At 40.1% G+C, this 17938-nt stretch overlaps 1 protein-coding gene and 1 non-coding gene across 4 annotated transcripts in view; both read right to left on the bottom strand.

The window, feature by feature from the left end:
- Positions 1 to 17938, bottom strand: part of AP1G1 (adaptor related protein complex 1 subunit gamma 1) — a 40644-nt gene that overhangs the window by 6916 nt on the left and 15790 nt on the right. For all 3 annotated transcript variants that reach the window (XM_042821844.1, XM_042821847.1, XM_042821846.1), the window contains exons 4-18: positions 14914 to 15055; positions 13824 to 13920; positions 12207 to 12283; positions 11059 to 11067; positions 9759 to 9854; positions 9210 to 9290; positions 8873 to 8971; positions 8063 to 8118; positions 6883 to 6996; positions 4044 to 4184; positions 3422 to 3476; positions 2118 to 2240; positions 1727 to 1816; positions 1102 to 1229; positions 402 to 506 (exon numbers count right to left, since the gene is read on the bottom strand). In XM_042821844.1, the coding sequence (XP_042677778.1) occupies positions 402 to 506; positions 1102 to 1229; positions 1727 to 1816; positions 2118 to 2240; positions 3422 to 3476; positions 4044 to 4184; positions 6883 to 6996; positions 8063 to 8118; positions 8873 to 8971; positions 9210 to 9290; positions 9759 to 9854; positions 11059 to 11067; positions 12207 to 12283; positions 13824 to 13920; positions 14914 to 15055 (1413 nt within the window). The remainder of the gene's footprint in view (positions 1 to 401; positions 507 to 1101; positions 1230 to 1726; positions 1817 to 2117; positions 2241 to 3421; positions 3477 to 4043; positions 4185 to 6882; positions 6997 to 8062; positions 8119 to 8872; positions 8972 to 9209; positions 9291 to 9758; positions 9855 to 11058; positions 11068 to 12206; positions 12284 to 13823; positions 13921 to 14913; positions 15056 to 17938) is intronic.
- LOC122162030 lies at positions 5394 to 5480 on the bottom strand. Its single transcript, XR_006169395.1, has one exon. It is a non-coding gene; the product is annotated as a small nucleolar RNA SNORD71 (small nucleolar RNA).

The following is a 17938-nucleotide window of genomic DNA, read 5'->3' as shown; positions in this document are numbered from 1 at the left end:
TATTCCAAAAGTGTTATAAGATCAGCTTGAACCTAACAACTGGTAAGGTTAGCATGGCAAAAGCTACCTGCAGGCACTTGCTCAGCTAGCACATTTAAGATTCAACACCTAAATCACAGAATTGCTCACGTTGGGAAAGATCATCAAGTCCTACCACAAAGTGAAACAGCCAACTTCAAGCCCAAAATGGGAAAAGCATTTTGTAAGGGCAAGCCTGTGATCTCGGAACACTTATCACAGGATATACTAAGTTCTTAAAACACTTCGTAATAGATCAGGAAGGGATTGCAGTTCTTGTGTAATTTTACCAGAATATCCAGATTAAGCTCTCTGCATGTACTACGTAGGAGATCAGGGTGGGTTATTAGCCTTTTCGAACACCAAAACTCATCAGTACTTACCTCATGTGATCATATTTCTTGAATAGTGCGTTATATTCCACTGCCCTCTGTTGTAGCTCCACATCAATGCTACTGCCGTAAATGGAAACTACCTTCTTAATGCGACTGGGGGGAAAATGAAAGGACAAAAAGAGAAAGAGCAAATTGGGATTAGGAGCAAAGAGCAAGAAATTAGCATGCATCATCCAGAAGACACTAACTGACCTACGATGAAGAGGCGCGCTGTGTAACTGATTTGAAATGGTAGTCACTGCTGCTTTCCTCGATTATCTGTGCAACATCACTTTTTCAACTGCTCCTGTTTCTCCTCAGCAGTCAGCAGGTGGTCAATATATCACCACAAGGTATACCACACCAAAGCTCGATGACCCACAATCAAGCCATAATACAAAATAAGGCTATTTTTCTTCCCAACAAAACAAATAAAAACGGAAGGAATCCACTGAAAGTAAGGGTTTTCCCTCCCATTAATAAGTTTTCAAGCAAGGACATCATGACATAAATTGCCCACATAGCAGAGAACATCCAAAAACAGTATGAACTGGTGGAAGTCTTTCAGCCTGCAAGCAACGAACTGTAAAAGCCAATAAGATGACTTGACAACAGAAACAGAATATGTCCAAAGAGTAGTTCTACTGAGGCAAACTGATGCCAGCATATTTGCAACAAAATCCTACGCAGAACATCAAGGAGAACTCACTTGACAGTGCAGGTGAACCTTGTGGAAAGCTTCATGATGGCAGTAAGAGCGTAGCCCCGTGTAACAGATGCAGACATATTAGATATCAGAACGCTTTCTAAAATATCAAGAACTTCATCCTCTGTTACCTGAAAAGGTACAGAAAGGTTAGGCTTAGAGAGAAGCTCTGCAGCAAGCCTTCCATGGTATACTGTAAAAAATTTATCTTGCTTAATGGGCACTTCCTACCTCCCCAGTAACTTTGTTAACATGCAGCATGTATGCAGTATATGAAACAGATACATACAGATGGATGTCTTGCGATATTTTACTTTAAAATAAAGTTCCTGTTCCACATATTTTAAAAAAAAAAAAGGTTATCAAAATACAGAGTTAAAACCCCAGTTGACACTGTGCAAGCTGGGTTAGAACCAAAAATCACATTACTCTGACTAGCGTAGCTGCATTCTTCAGAGACAAAGCTGGATACGTTTATGTAGTCCATGCCAGTAGCATGGAAAGGAGCTCACACTCCCAGGTCCACTTCTATCACAGACACCACTAACTGTTGCAAGCAATCCACTCACATAGCCATCAAACAGATCCAGCCTCAGCCAAGTATACACTGCACCTTCTCAGGCTGTACCTGTATTGGCTCCTCTTCTTCACACTGACCAGACACCAGAAGATCTCCATACTCCCCTATGCACCAGGAGGCCACTTGAACCAGTGGCTGCTGTTGGAAGAATCAATAAACAAAAATCAGACACCTCAGAGATAAATGCATTCCTGTACAAAAGCCATAAACCACTATTTTCCAGAGCCAGCGTACTCAAATTCTCTATAGCAAAAGAAACAGAGGTATTTCATTTGATCAAGAATTCCTTAAGAGAAAATTAAAAGAACAAGTCCATAAAGAATACATGTTCACACTGCAATCTGTCACTGGAACTAGACAGCATGATACTGACTTACCTTGATATGTTTAGCAAATATGTTTATTACAGTGCAGTAAGGAAACTTGTATTAGGTATTACCTGAGAGTAATCACCAAGGATGGCTTTGTAGAGTCTCTGCACAGTGTAGGCATGCATCTCCACACTGTTAGTTATCAGCTGGATCAGGTTGGGAACAGCATCATCACGAACATAACTTCCTGCCTGCAAGAACATTCATGTATTTGAGAAAAAAACCAAACTGTTAGGTTTCATTATACAACTTCTCAGTAACACCCGACAACTGCTGACATCCTTCAAAGCCACATGATTCATACAGGTTTAAAAGAAAAAAAAAAAAAAAAAAAAAGAAAAAAAAAATCAATCTTATCATCCTCAAGTACTTTGTGAGTGACTGAGCAAACTCAGATTTGCTGAAGTACAAAACAGCACATTCTCCCAAAGCACTCAGCTATATCCACAGAAAGTCATACTGTAGACAAAAAGAGGATAGGATATACACATAAAAATAGTGTTCTATTTCTATGCCACGTAAGAACGAGAACACTATAGAAAAACTTATCTGTTAAATGGAAGACTAAGACAAACTCTGAAGGTACAGAGCAGCTTTTTCATCACTTCTTCAAAACTAGGCTCTATGCCACATCAGCACAGAAATTAGCACTAGCACTAAAGGAAAGATGTATGCTGCTCAACATTTTGTTTTGTTAGGACGCTCCCTCCAGCACTGAAAACATAACCACTCAAAAGAGAAATTAAATGAGCCCAACTAAGTCAATTAAGTGAAAATTCAGCAAGCCAAAACCAGGAGCTGACGCCATATAATTCTCCTAAGTCTGGCAAACTGGATTGGCCACTTACCTGTAAGAGTCTGCAATAGGCAGCCTTGTGAATGTAACTTTATAAATGGTTCTCCCTAGCAGTCGAAGGAATGAAGTTAACTTTAATAAAAGTGAGTCATACGAGAGCAACTCTCAAGGCCTACCAACTTCATATAGAAATCTATTCTATGTTCAGAGGAATGCAGGTTTCTCAGTTTCAAGTGCCACAATAGCACAGAAAGCAAGACTCACTTTTTAACTTTGCAAATGTAAACACTCATCCAAATAATGTACATCTCCTCCCATTGCCCTGCATCAGAGAACACACTGCCTACCCAAGTTACTAAGCCTTCTTCTCTCATTTGCTGAAATGCTACTCCAGTTCCAACCTCAACTGTGAAGTCTGCAAAGAAATTCAGGTAGTAAAAAAGTAACAGTCAGGTAGTAAAAAAAAAGAAAAAGAAAAACAAACAGAAAGCTGCTGTACAGCTGTTACAAAAAACAATCAGAAAGCTGCTGTACAGCTGTTACAACGTCACACACAAAAGAGCCAATTTCACTTACCGTTGTTAAGACTCTCATGATGGTGTCTATGTGCCAGCGTTTGGAAGGAGCGTATCTGATAAAAATAAGAAAAGATTTAGAACAAGAACTGCTAGCCTTAACACCAGCAAAAAAGCCAACAAAGCCAACAGAACCTCCTCCTGGCCCACCTTTTCCTAGAATAAAAAAAACTTAATCTTTGACCTTTTGTTATTAACATTGACACTGAAATGCTGAATGAATATACAAGCACAGCCATACACCTTACACATACTTAAAAATCAGGCTGTTAATTGTAATGACTCAACTTTAATGAGATCATCTCATTTGCATACGTAATCGGGGAGAACACAAGTGGGCATGTGGAAGGGGCAAGGGACCAAGGTGTCAACACAAAACCTGTTCCAAAGAACAGCAAAAATCAATAAACTAGATGGGCTTAATGATATGAGGACTGCCTACAAGGGAACATTAGTGTGCCCCAATGCACTGGTATTTCCTGTCCCTCAGCAGGGGTAAAACAATAACCTCAAAATTAACCCATTCTCCCTTAGGTGTTCAGGAAGGGAGGGGGGCAGACAAGGCAGAAATGCTCACAATTTTGATAACTGAAAAAAAATTAATTGGCAAATTGATTCCATACTTTTCTGCTGCAAGAAATATTCCTGATGCACAGTCTGCCTTGAACTCCGGCTCACATGAATCTAGGAAATACAGCAACTCCTTCATCATTCCACGAACATTGTTCCCATTAACAAGAGCAAAACTCAGTTCCATCGCACGCCTAGAGTAATGGACAGAAAACAAAGTATATTCTCCTGGTGAAGTAAAATAAATTTGAAGTAAAATAAACAAGTCCAGTTACACTCAAATACACTTACCTTTGGGTTAAAAGAGCAATCTTATTATGGAAGGCTCTTCCCACAGGATTAATGGCATTTTCTTGTTCAGGTCAAGAAGCAGCCACCCCAGAAACCATAAACTAGAGTGCAGCTGGGCGAAAGTCCCTAGATACCCTAAGGCTAGAAATATCTTTCAACAACCAGAGTCCATCAGTGTTAAGGTCCTAGTATTTACAGTTAAACATTGGTCATGTCTGACACAACTCCTCTAAGAAACTTGTACCAGCTACAGGAAGATTTCTTCAGTTTCAGAATTCTTTAAATCCATTTTGTTCTCCATGCATTAAAGTTTTGAACACATCAGAGTTGATAAGCTTTATTACATCCTGGCAGATGGGCTATGTATCATTTCCAGAACTCAGGATGGTAGTGCCCTTTTCAGATTTCAATTCCTTCCCTGTCACAAGTTGACATCACAATTAGACAAAGTCCTCGCTATCTGACATTACTTTTTGTATATAAACAAAGATCAGAGGCCAGTCCTTGTTCCTCCTATTTGAAGCTTCTGCAGTTGATTGTAGCACAACTCTCCCATCCATTCCACATTTCCTGAATGAAAACTACTGTCTACAAATATTATTTATTCCTGGGCAACCATAACAATTTGCTATGTTAAAATGCACTAAAGCAGCCTCACTAAACAACCTGACTATTGTTTACAATTGAGTAGTCGGTGTAATCCAGAACACAAACTCATCAAATATGGAATGGAGGGAACAACTTTATCAGGAACTTCATTCTCTGCCCATCACTGAGATAGGCTAATAGAATAAGATCCCTGAAGAGCATCAAAAACTTCCAGCCATATATTGCTCACATTCAATCATATTACAGGCCTCACTTCCATTACAAAGTTCCTAATAATGCCATTTGATCATATTAAGCTGACAGGTAGCCTTGAAGTAAATGGCAAAGCTATTCTGAACAACACTACGATGACCAAAGTTGCACTTCAATGTTTAAGATGACAAAAACAGGCCATACTTCACATGTCACCCAAAACCAGGTATGTCTATCTCTCAAGTTCCAGACCGCAAAACTTGCTGTTTGGGGACTCCGATATCCGGTCAGTACATCGCTTCAATGAGAATAGTGCATTGTCAGCAGCACGAGTGTCAGCACAGCAACATGGAGCTCTGCCGATGGATCACTCAAAGGCTTCATCCTCCAACAGCACTCACATGAAGCTCTGTTGTTTGCAGCAAGCTTTCTTCAACAGGCATCAGCAAAATGCTTTTGCGGCCTTCCATCCAAAGCCCAGATATGCCTTTGCTGTTCCATAGCCTAACCTCACACTGACTCTGGCACCAAACTATGACAGCCTGACTTGAACATGTAAGATAAAAATTTACCTTTTAGGATAGCGTAACATTGTAAAATGGAATTACATTACACCCATTTCATAACTGTTAAAACTAACCTTCAGAAGAAAGACAGTTTCAAATTGTTTCCTACTCTACATGTTAGAGTATGTAGTACCGTTGAAAAACCTAGATCTGATTCAGAGAGACAAATCTGAAGAATGCCTTCTAGCACAAACACCTGCAGCATGTCTAATTGGTTAGACAAGGTCAATATAAGAGGATAAGCAATTCTAAAATAAATAAAATGTGTTCATGATGTAACAAGTTGAATGAAATCCCAGCATGCAATGGTTCCACGCAGTGCAAAAGGGACGCAGCAGCCCCTATCACTGACACACTTGTTTTATGTTGCACTGGGGTCAACCAGTTACAGAATGAATACTGATAAGGAATTTGAATCAAACATGAAGTCTGAAAGACTTGATTTAGACAATTAAGTGTAGTACTTCACACAGGCCACTAGAATTGTGATCAACTGATTCAATACTATGAGTAACTGATGGAAACAAGATGCTACAATGAGTGAAAAGAACACAACTGACGTGATTAAAAGATATCAGAGGAAGAACTTTATACTGTGGTTTTTGGGTTGTTTATTTTTTGTTTTTTTTTTTTTTTTGTTTGTTTGTTTGTTTTTTTTTTTGTTTTTTTAAAGAAAGTCTTCCTATAGAAAGATGAATAATGCTGCAAGCTCTCCTATTGTCCAGAGAAGGAATGCAAAACAGGACACAGTTTATAAGCAAATCATCTGAACAATCTAGTAAAATTAAATTCTACCATTGTCTAAATATAATCTAGAATCATTTATTGGAGATTTTAACATTGCTTCAGGATAACGTGACAGTAACTGTTTGTCTGGGAAAGAAAAGTAAGACCAAGCATGTCAGAGTAGTTTTGATTAGGACCTTAATTTATGAAGGCTGATACTTCTGAGCACACCAGCTCATTTCTGGGTGACTGCATTTTGGAAATGTTCAGGCAAATGGAAAAATTCTTTCCCCATCAATCCAAGAGGCGGAAAATGTAAAAGCAGCTTCTCAAAGAAAGTGGCTGCATGCTTTCATTACCTTTATTACCTTACATGAAGTAGAAATCAAATGCTGCATTAATACTAGTCTCATTTTCAGCTCTCCTGTCAGTACTCCTGTCATTTTCCCATATGTTCTTGTCCTGCTCACTCTTCATAGGCTGTCTCTTTCACTGATATTTCAGTTACCTTTTAATGGAGACATCCAAATCTTTCAGGCAGTCCACAATTGTGCTTCTATGTCTCTGTACTGCATTATGGTCTGTCTGCACAGTTTTCAACAGTGATGTCAAAGCCACATATCTGGGATAAGAATATATAAGAAAATACTTAAAGGTAAGCACTCGAGTTCTATGCACAAGTACACCTACCCACATTTAATCTTCGTTTGCAACAGAACAGAGCTCTCTTGTACCCCTCAGCAACAAGTGAGGATCTTCCACGAGGCTACCTGGCCTAGCTCCAGTAGGGTTACCATACAAAAGAGTAACACATTTAATGATATCCTGCTGCTCAGACAAGCACCCACCCGAGTTCTTGGGCTCATGCCAGGTGTCTGCAGAATCACAGGAGTTGGAAGGGCCTCGTGGAGACCGAGTCCAACATCCCCTCCCCCCCCCAGAGAAGTTTTGTTACAGTAGGTTGTACAAGAAAGCATCCAGGCAGATTTGACTATCTGCAGAGAAGGAGATTCCACCAGTTCTCCAGGCAGCCTGCCCCAGTGCCCTGTCATCCAAAAGTAAAGTTTTTTCTCATGTCCTGTCTTCATTTTGAAAAATCAAGGCAAAGTTTAGGCCTCCATATATCACACACAAACTACTAAGCGAGTTAAAACTCCCAAAGCTAGAGCCTTCCACCCATATGATGATTTGTAATACTAATGCCTACAGATGTGACTTAATTCTGGCAGTTGCAGCAATTCTATGTTCAGATTAAAGAAGTAATGGTTGTGCATTAATTTATTTGATGACAGCAATACGCAGACAGGAAAAAAAACAAAACAACTCCTTGTCTAATTTGTAAAGTCACCACTGTCCACTCTGATTTGAATGTCATCACTGACCAGATGAAACAAGACAGAATATACACAGAAAACTGAAAAAAACCCAGCTACTCACCCAGAGTAAGAAATCACATTAAGAATTAACTTTACACTCCTAGATTCGACTACTATGAAGGGCAGAGCCACAGTTAAGGTTTTGACAGAGAGAGCGCCAAGAAAAGAAGAAAGCTTGTCTGTCACATTCACCCCAATAACAACAATTCCCAGAACACTCTCCTGGAAAGTTCTACTTAGTACAGTCTTAGTGTCATTGCTTCTTAGACATTTTAAGCTGGGCGTAGATGGAGCACAGTTCATGCAACTTACCTAATATTTTTGTCATTGTTTAATAAGAAACGGCCTAGGATGTTAATGGCTAACACCTGCAGAAAAAGTTACAAAAGGTCAGTGACCAAGAAGTCCTCCATCATTGCTTTAAGGTGACTTTAAAGGCAATGTTACTACTGTGCTTCTTGGCCAAAAGGATAACAAAGAACTCTGGAGCCTGACTAAGCAAAGGAAAAACTAAGACAAACATGGTACAGGCTCTCTCCTGCACTCAAGAAAAAACAGTCTTCAGGAAGGTTTTGCTGCCCCTCCCCCAGCCTCTCCTTCCCCTTTTCCTCCCTCATTTTCTTTTTTCTCTTTTTTACCCTTTTCTCCCCCACCTCCACCCCATAACACTATAATGCGATGGAAAGCACAGCAGTAACACCAGGGTAGCAAAGTTCTAGGCTGCAGCAAGTGAGGACAAGTCTAAATTAAATAGTCAGACACAGAAACAATGGAAGAAAAAGCTGCTTACTCTTGGAAGGCCTCAGGTAGGCAGGAATCTTCAGGTGAGACACCCTCACCACCACTGCTGACCTTTTAGTGAGGACTGGGAAGGGGCTCCAGCCCTTCTGACCACTCAAGTATACTGCATGCACCTGAGCTCCCCTGGGCTGGCCCTGCCTTCCCACCAGGTGCTCAATCACTGCTTCAGGCCAGGACACAGCATTTCTGCTACACCCCTTAAGTACACCTTCCAAAGAGGCTACAAGTCTTATCTAGAAGCAACCACAGAGCTTTTTTGCCTCACGTGTCTTCTACAGAAATTGCTCTCACACAAAAAAAGTCACAGCAAAGACAACTTACTCTCAGTCCACTCTCAGATTTTATGTCCATAATAGTCAGCACAGTTTCATAGAGAATGGCATTTCCCACATTTTTACTTGTTTCTGTATTAGTAGCGACCTAGAGGAAAGAAACAAAGTGACTCCATTACCTCTAAAGTGGATCCCCTTTGTGCTGTTCTGCAGAAGAAGCAATGAAACTCAGCAATCCTTAGTGTACCACATCTACAAATACGCGCCCCAAGCAACAAAACTCACCCCAGCGTGGCAAGCAGCCACACTATCTTCATCAGTGCTGAATCCAAATAATTAACAAATGAAAAGAGAAAATGTAAGCTGATTAACTTTGCAGGTCTCACCTGTGCAAGTATGTCATTCATTGCTTCACTAGAATCATCATCATTTCGCCCTAGAATCCTTAGTAACCGCAGGATTCGCACCTATGACAGAAATAGAAAAACCTCACTCAATGGAAGTCTTTCACAGAAGGGCCATGAAATTCACTGCTTGAGCAGCAACAAAGAAGAAAACAAAAGACTAATTTTCTATTTCAAAGTGTAATGCAGATTTGGTTCTATTCTCAGGCGAACACTGTGCTCTTTCTCTCTTCATAGGCCAAAATTGTTACGAGTACATCGAGTGTCAAACCAGGCACGTTCCTGCAAGACCAACATTCATTGTTTCTTCTCGTTTTGCCACAACTTAGCACAGTATCATAGAGCACGGCAACTTTTTTAAACCAGGTGGCTTTCACTAAGGTAGATGAATAGCATTTACCCAGCCTACTCTAACACAATGCCAATCTTCAATCAGCACTGCTGCCCTATGGTAACTATCTTGTCAAACTTATGTCTCACAACACAGTGCACAAATCAAAACTATCAATGACGACTAGCATCATTTCTTACCTGCAAAAAGGGGTCACTGATCCCAGACACATCATGCTCTGGTGAATATCCAGACATGATAAGGTTCTTCAGAATACGAACTAGTTGGGGAACAAGCTGTGAAGAAGAGAGTTATCAGAAAATGTACCTATTAGCTTGTTGTTCCTTCTGCGCAAGTACAGGTCCAAAAGCAAATCTTGCATTTGAAAGCAAGTTGTCCTACAGATTCCTCCTTAAAGTTCAGCCTGATCATCTAGAGACTATTATACAAATATCTACAGCTTACATGTTTCTAGTCATTTCCTATCTAAGCTGGAGTCTGAGCACCATATTCCATCTTCAAAGTACTAAATCCACCACAACTTGATAAGCAATACCTAAAAGGAAATATCAATTAAAAAAACTCCCATCTTCATGAAAAAGGAAGCTAGGACTGTTGAAGTAGCATTCTTCCAAAACTTTGTTTGGGAGCTTTACCAGGTTAGCTCCAAGTTGATTTTTAGCATACATTCCCATGTAGTATATATATATATATCACCTGCTTTCACAGACCATCAGGCATAAGAGATTTAATCTTTTCAGGTACTTATAGGATTACAACAAGTTACTAAAGATTCCTTTAAGATTGATACTCCATTCAAATCAGCCTCTCAAGAGAAAAGCTTGGTAATCTGCAACACATTCCCCCACAAAAGAATAACATGCAAGTGTACTGATCTGCAAAAATGTTCCTGGAGCCCTGATTAACATTTGCTTTGCCTTCTAACATGCAAGAATATTATCAGAACTCAGGACAAGGCAAACAAAGGAAAACATTACAGCCATGGAGATTGGTTGAGGGCCCCTTACCAACCTCCTGTACTCAAATTTCACTGACAAAAAACACCAGCAGTGGAGTTGCACCCAGTAGTTCTTTGGCAGTGTCGTAAGAACACATACAGATGGCCACACAATTCTCCTGCTTCCTTCCATGTAAAGGAATTACCCACAGCTGCCCTACATTTAAGGCAAGGCACAAAGCCACCAGTGGTAAAGAGCAGTCATAGCTACAGTGTGCATATACAGAAAAAAAATCCTTCAAAATCCCAAGATGAGGGCTTGAGCAAAGAAGGTTTGTGTTTTGAGAAGGCCACAACAGAGATCCAGGGCTGATATGGGTAAAGCAGCTTAAAAGACCAGCACACAAAAAGCACTGAACAAGACAACTGCTCTAAGAACACAGCATTGATCACAAACATGGCATTATCTGGTACTGCATCACGAGAGGCAAACATCACAGACTCAGTGTAAGCATGCACCATGTACAAGAATTAAACCTTACCTTTTCGTTCTAACACAGAGCAGGATTCCAAACAGACAAGAGAGACAAAACAGATGAAGCAGGCATTAGGGACAGATCAATATTATATCATTCATAGCATAAACAACCAAAGAGACTGCTAGAAAAGCAAGTACCTAGTACTTACATTTTGCAGAGGCAGTTTGGTTTTTTTTTAAACCAGTAAGACTACCACCTATAAGACAGCAAAGGCTCATTTCCACATGTCCCTAGTCTTTCTTTCATTCCTGCTTTGCTGTACACAACCAGGGCAAGAGATGTATGTTGAAGTGGTAAAACGCATCAAGAGGACAAACTGTTTGAAATCCCTAGTGATTTACACAAGTCAGTGAAGAACAGTAAACTGGGCATGAAAATAGACAAACCTCTTTGAAACACATGAGAGGAGCAAATGGCCAGTTCTGTTGATCAGCTTTGATCAATTTCTCCCTTGACCAAAAATCAGATTAATTAAAAAAATAAACAACGACGTTTTCACAGTCTGGTAGTCTTTAATATGGCAATAATACTGCACAGCAAATTACAGCAATAAATGTTAGGAAACGTGTGTTAAGGTGGAAAATAAGCAAACACTCCTACGAGAGGGGGAATGATGTTGCCACTGAAACCTCTAAGTTAGAAAGGAAAATCATGTACTATAGCATGCATCAGAGACAAGCTTCCATTGAACATGATAAGGTTCAGAGAACATTCCACATATCTCTTATATGAGCTTATACAATTGTGACAGTGGTTACAGAATTCAAGCGCATGTGCAAGCTTTTTCTGCTTCTTTACAATTAATATACATGCACTTCCTGATGACACTGTGTAATTAGCTATAAAGAGCAAAAAAGCCGGAAGGGAACACCAGCCAAAGGGGGCACTTATTCTTAACTGTAAAGAAAGATTCATACAAACTACACAGTCTTCAAGAGTAATTTTTGTAACTTACCCCTTCTTTGAGAGGGCTAGGCACTCAGCACTCCCTTTTTTTTTCTTTATTGTTAACAAGCAGGTAGCACAACTAAATTCTTCAGTTGTAAGGATTAAGAAGGTGCACACTGCTTTCACTTCAGAAATCAAGAAGCAGCAAAACCAAAACAAGACCATGAAAATTAATTCTGCAGTGTTACCAAATTCACACTTACCTTTCTAAAATGTGCAAGCATGTCTGGGCTTCTCTCACACATCTCCGTGAGGAGAACTACTGATGTGTGTAGAACACCTAAAAGCCACAGGAAAAAACCTCTTAATTTCATTAGCTCTAGGCAAATAGCAAAAATTGCAATTAAATTAAAACAAATCATACAAAACAATCTCCCCTTCAATCTCACACATGCTTCAAAAAAGATGCTTTCAGCTGTGCCCAAGGTAAAGTTGATGACAAAGTGCATGTGTCTTAGATCAACCACACTTGTATATTGCTTAAAGAAACTTGCATACTAAATATACTGTTAGACAGAAACAAACATGTAAATAAGATTTGAGAAGGACAAACTGTTAAATGTTTTGTACGCATTGAGTTTCTCACGCTCCCCAATTTTCTCTTCTGATTTGGATACCCTACCCAGCCTTACGTGGTCTGCACTACGCCTTCCTCAGGAGGTCTCAAACCTCAAGTTTGGAGAAAGACTACAGCAGCTTGCTAAAGCCAAACCGTCTATTTGGCAGTCAACTGCCGTGTTCTGACTTAGTTAAGTTAAAACACCTCTGAAAAGTAGTTAGAAAAGCCACGTCAGTTACAAAGCATTTAATTAATTACAACAGTTGAAAAATCAACCACTGGATGCACCGTCAGCAAATCTGCAGACAACACCATGCTGCGTGGTGGGGTCAAGATGCTGGAAGGGATACCACCTAGAGGCACCCAAGACAGGCTCAAGAGGTGGGCCTGTGCAAACCTCATGAAGTTCAATGTGGCCAAGTGTAAGGTCCTACCACTGGGGTTAGAGCAATCCCAAACCTGAATACAGGCTGGATGATGAGTGGGACCTGCAGTGGTGGACCTGGAGGCATTGGCAAAGGAAAAAAAAAAATATCACACACGGCCTGCTAGAAACGTTTCACTTTACTACTCTGTGTGGAGACAAACTTGCTGTAACATCTACTGTAGGACTCCTAGCACAACCAACTCTCTTCTTAAGGCACATAATCACTGAAGATAAGCAAAAGCACTAAGCCTGTAAAGAGTGAGCACTGCTTGATACAAAATTAACCAAGTATTTTTTGTATTTCTCTTTAAACAATCTTCTGAAGTACTTGAAAAAAAAAAAAAAAAAAATGCATTAAAACAATAACCTGGCAAAAAAAGCAAAATTAACGTGAGAATCTATATCATGATCTAAAACAGCACTGAAGACAGACTCTTCCCTGACAGAGAACATCTCCACTCTGGTAATGCCTGCTAAGCAAGTGTCAGATAATCCTATGGCACTGCGCTGAAATCACCCAAAAAGCTGAAAAGCACACTCTGAACTTCATTTAGGCAGCGTACTGGATAGAAGTGACAAAACTTTCCCATTGCACCCACTCTGAAATAGGTAAAAAACATTGAGAGTTCCTTTTATCATCCATGCCATGTAGGTGCTGCTAATCTGTAGCCATACACGCCTGCCTTCTCAATTACATTTGTTCTCACTGCATAGCAATGGGAAGAAACAAATAATAAAAATATAACTCAGTAAATCCCTTCAAATAAAAGGCTTCAGTACTGTGTGCCATACACAAAAAACAGTATAGTCTTGCTAAGCACGCTCACACATTACCATGGTTCTTTTCATTCAGCAAGTTTTTGGTGGCTGGCAGGAACATCTCCATAAGTTCAGGCACCTTTCTAATAACATGAACAGCACACAGTGCTGCCTATACAGGAAAAACATTTGATTAGTATGTAGCACAATGACAAGAAGTGAACACCTAGCACAGCAGGAACTACCACAAATTTCATGATATACAGAGGCTTGAAATGTTTGTAGCACATTTTTCCACTCTCTGCTACAAGTGATACTAAACAGCACCACAGAAGAGTTTAACAAAACTTCCACAGTTGAAAAGTAAAAAAGGCATTGAGTTGCAAAGTAACATTTGCACTAACAGCAGTTCATTTGAAAGTTATTCACTTCAGAGCCATGTTAACTGCTACATGGCTCTGCATTTAATAGGGCTACTTCAACCTGTCTCATTGTTAAGAAGGGAGGGGAATGATAATGCACTGGAAGTGAAAAGTGAAATTTATGTCAAATGCGTGGCTTGTTTTCCTTCCTTTGAATATGATCACATTCCCACAAAACAGTTCCCCTTCAGGTGACAGGTCCTATGAAAAACAGAAATACACTTCAAAAAGTTTGCCCATCTTCTCCAGAGAACAGAAGCAAGAGAAGACCCTACTCATTGTAGCTGCCTGAGAATCAAGTGCGCTGCCTCTTCCCAGAATACAGCAATACGTCTCAGCACTGCTGTCTTGCCTAAAATCCCATTATTTCCCCCAACCTTTTCAAGACATAACAACAAAATATATTTAAAAAGAACAAAATTATTTATACTTTATTGATGCTCTTTCATACTGCTAACAATTAGAAGCTTGGAGCTAGAGCCTGTGAACAGGCAGGTGCTGGTAATACAATCAGTAACCTTAAGGTACAAAGTACCCTAGAAATTACAAACAGATCATCTGTAGAAGGCTAGCCTTCTAGAGGATTACACACACATCCTTGCTCCGCAGACATGGGCTTTGGCCTCAACTTGTCTTGCACACTTGCAAATATTCAGTCAGCATTCCAAACTGTCTAGCATTCCAGTTATTAGCAAGATATCCCAACCTCAAGTTTTAACACTTAGCAAAACATTAAAAAGTACCTTCTTCCTAAGATAGGAGTTGGATGTTTTGAGGAGCTTTTCAACCTCTCCTGCAAGGTCTCTGCACATTTCTGAAGAGCCCATGCAGCCAAGAGTGCAGAGTGCCAGCCCCTGCACATATTGCGTGCTGTGGTTAAGGTCACTGCAAAGAAGAGGGAAAAAAAAAAGGACAGTCAGTATGTGAACAAATCCCAAATATGGAAAAAAAAGTGCATCTGTGTATGGCCATCCAGCCATCTGTACGCATAGCCCAGAAGGAATCTCCAAATTCTAAGCTATTCGGGAGTATGAGTAAACAATATCAGCTTTGAGTTTTCTATTACTTTTATATAGAATCCTCAAAGAAAAAGATCTCAGCAAAACCACCAGGTGAATATCCGGTGCTTTGCTTGAGCTGAGAGGAGGGAAGACCACAGAGAACTCCATTAAAGCTTACAGTAGTAAATACTAAACTTTGTATTTTGGAATTTGCAAGCAGGAAAGAAATTAACATCAAGTATAGCCTTGCAGAGACTCTGCAAGTTGTCCCAGCATAAACAAGTTGTAGAATAGGCTTTAGCTTCTGGTTTATAAGCGCTTTGATTTGCAGTTTCTGAATCTTAAGATTTTCACACAGTTTGACTTGCATATTTTTACAATGGCTTTTAATTCTAGTTACCTCCCCTTCCTTCCATTTGACTATTAGGATTAATGAGTGATGAATTGTAAAACTTCATCTGGACTTGGTCGTGAAATAAAACCTTAAAAGGGTAACAAACGATACAAATGCTTAATACATTAACCTCAGTATAATGCAAAATAAGAATTTTTGCTAAGACTTACAGACTGAACAAAAATATTGAATCGGAAGTGGGATTCATATTTACAAACTGAACAGCATTAAAAACAAAATCTATGCAAGATATTCTGGCTCAGGATGGAGGATAACAAAAACAACGTACAAAATTAACAAAACCCACTACTCACAGAGCTTGCAAGTAATCCATACGGAAATGCTGTTAGCCTCTGGAAATTGCAAAGTGCAATACCCATAAGCAGACACTACTTCTGAGGCCACCCACCAACCATCAACCACTAAGTATGAGACAATACAGCTTCCATACAGCAATTACAACAGCTTTTAAAAACTGACTTCAACCAATTTTCCATCAGAACACCTGGTACTCCTGTCACCACAGCATCCAGGATTCATTCACAAATGTGAAGAACATAAAAATACGGTTCCTGTTTGGGGGGTGAGTTGGTGACTGCATGACAGGAGTACAGGGGAAGCAAGCAGTATGCAACCAGATTCATACAACATGCAGAAAAGAGAGCATTCTGATGTAATATATAGAAGTTATGGCAATATGCAAATAAAATAACAGAGTACACCTGCCATTAAAATGGGTTGATTTTTGTTTCCTTATTTCAGCAAGTTTTGGGCAGCAATACGTAACAGTGAATATAGCAAGTACATGCTGCTACACAAGGGTGTCCACTTGTTTTTATGGAAGATCTAGGTTGTGGTGATAAGACACTGATGAAAGCACGACAAAGTGGCAGGCGAGGAAGCAATAAGCTTCCCACCACCTAAGTGGGTTGCTATCTCCCAGTTTTGTTTAGCTTCAGCCCGGCTCATGTCAAATTCATCCCACCCTTACCACACAAATTCGTTTTAGCATAAGCAATCAAAAAAAGATGTTAATACAGCAGCCTATTTCTAATGGAAGAGTCTCACAGGTTTGACAATTCAATAAAAGAATACTTGACCAAACATTTGTAGATCCCAAGGCCCACAGTCTTGTCAAGACTTCCCAAGCACTTTGAGGACACAGTCCAAGCAATCAATCTTACTAATACTTCATTTACTATTACTCAAGAGGTTTATGTTCAAAAGGTAAATAAAACCAGACATACCACATACAAGCAGGAACAAGGATAAAACAACTAGACCCCAGTTGTTCCACTCCTTCTCCCGCCCATCTTGAAAAAAGACTGCCCATCATTAGAAACAGACCAATCATCCTTCACTTAACTATAATATGAAACAGTGCTGGTTTAGCAGCACTTCACTAGAAAGATTTTAAAAGTAAAGAAACTGAGGAAAAAAACAATCCTTATTTCTCATCCTTTCTTGACCAATTTCAGGAAGATACCAAGCAGACAGCACATTCCAAGTTGCTGCCTTGCTTCCGAGGAAAATCACACATCAGTACTGTTAGGTCAACCTTAAAAAGAAGGCAGCATACACAGTCTTGACTCCCAAGGTCAAAAACTTCAGAGCTCATCAGCACAAGTAAACAAATAGAACCAGAGATACAGTACAGAGATACAGTATTGTAACAGAGGATAACCTGACCTACAGTGTTTTAGCAGTGTTAAGAAAATATCCTGATTTATTACTATTTAAAAGGTACGTGGACCTTCAGCAATGCTGCATTACTAACTGCATGCCTGTCTCTTTCCTACTTTGTAAGCAGGGAGATCATTTAATTCTTGAATGTGGAATTATACTTGGCACTGCTGAGGTCACACCTCAAGCACTGTGTTCAGTTTTGGGACCCTCACTACAAGAAGGACATCGATGCCTTGCAGCACGTCCAGAGAGAGGCAAGGAAGCCACAAAGGGCCTTACTGAAGAGCAGCTGAGAGAACTGGGATTCTTTAGTCTGGAGAAGAGGAGGTGAGGGAGGAAGGGAGGTGGATCTCATTAGTCTCTGCAACTACCTGGAAGGAGTTGTAGAGAGCTGGGGGTTGGCCTCTTTCCAGATAACAGCAATAGGAAAAAAGGTAATGGCTTTAAGTTGCACCAAGGGAGATTCATATTGGATATCAGGAAAAATTTACTCTCAGAGTGGTCAGGCATTGGATCTGACTGCCCACAGACATGGTGGACTCACCATCCCTGAAGGTTCTCAAGAAAAGAGTAGATGTTGCCCTGAGTGACATGGTCTACCGGGCATAGTGATGATCACAGAATGGCCTGGGTTGGAAGGGACCTCAAGTTCCAACTCCCATCAATGCAGGCAGGGCTGCCAGCCAG

The sequence above is a fragment of the Centrocercus urophasianus genome, unplaced genomic scaffold, assembly GCF_019232065.1.
Source record: "Centrocercus urophasianus isolate 14NV4802_14NV808 unplaced genomic scaffold, USGS_Curo_1.0 seq_2, whole genome shotgun sequence".
In the NCBI taxonomy this organism is placed as follows: Eukaryota; Metazoa; Chordata; class Aves; order Galliformes; family Phasianidae; genus Centrocercus; species Centrocercus urophasianus.
Note: the sequence above shows the minus strand (reverse complement) of the source record. Positions and strands in the feature narration are given on the sequence as shown.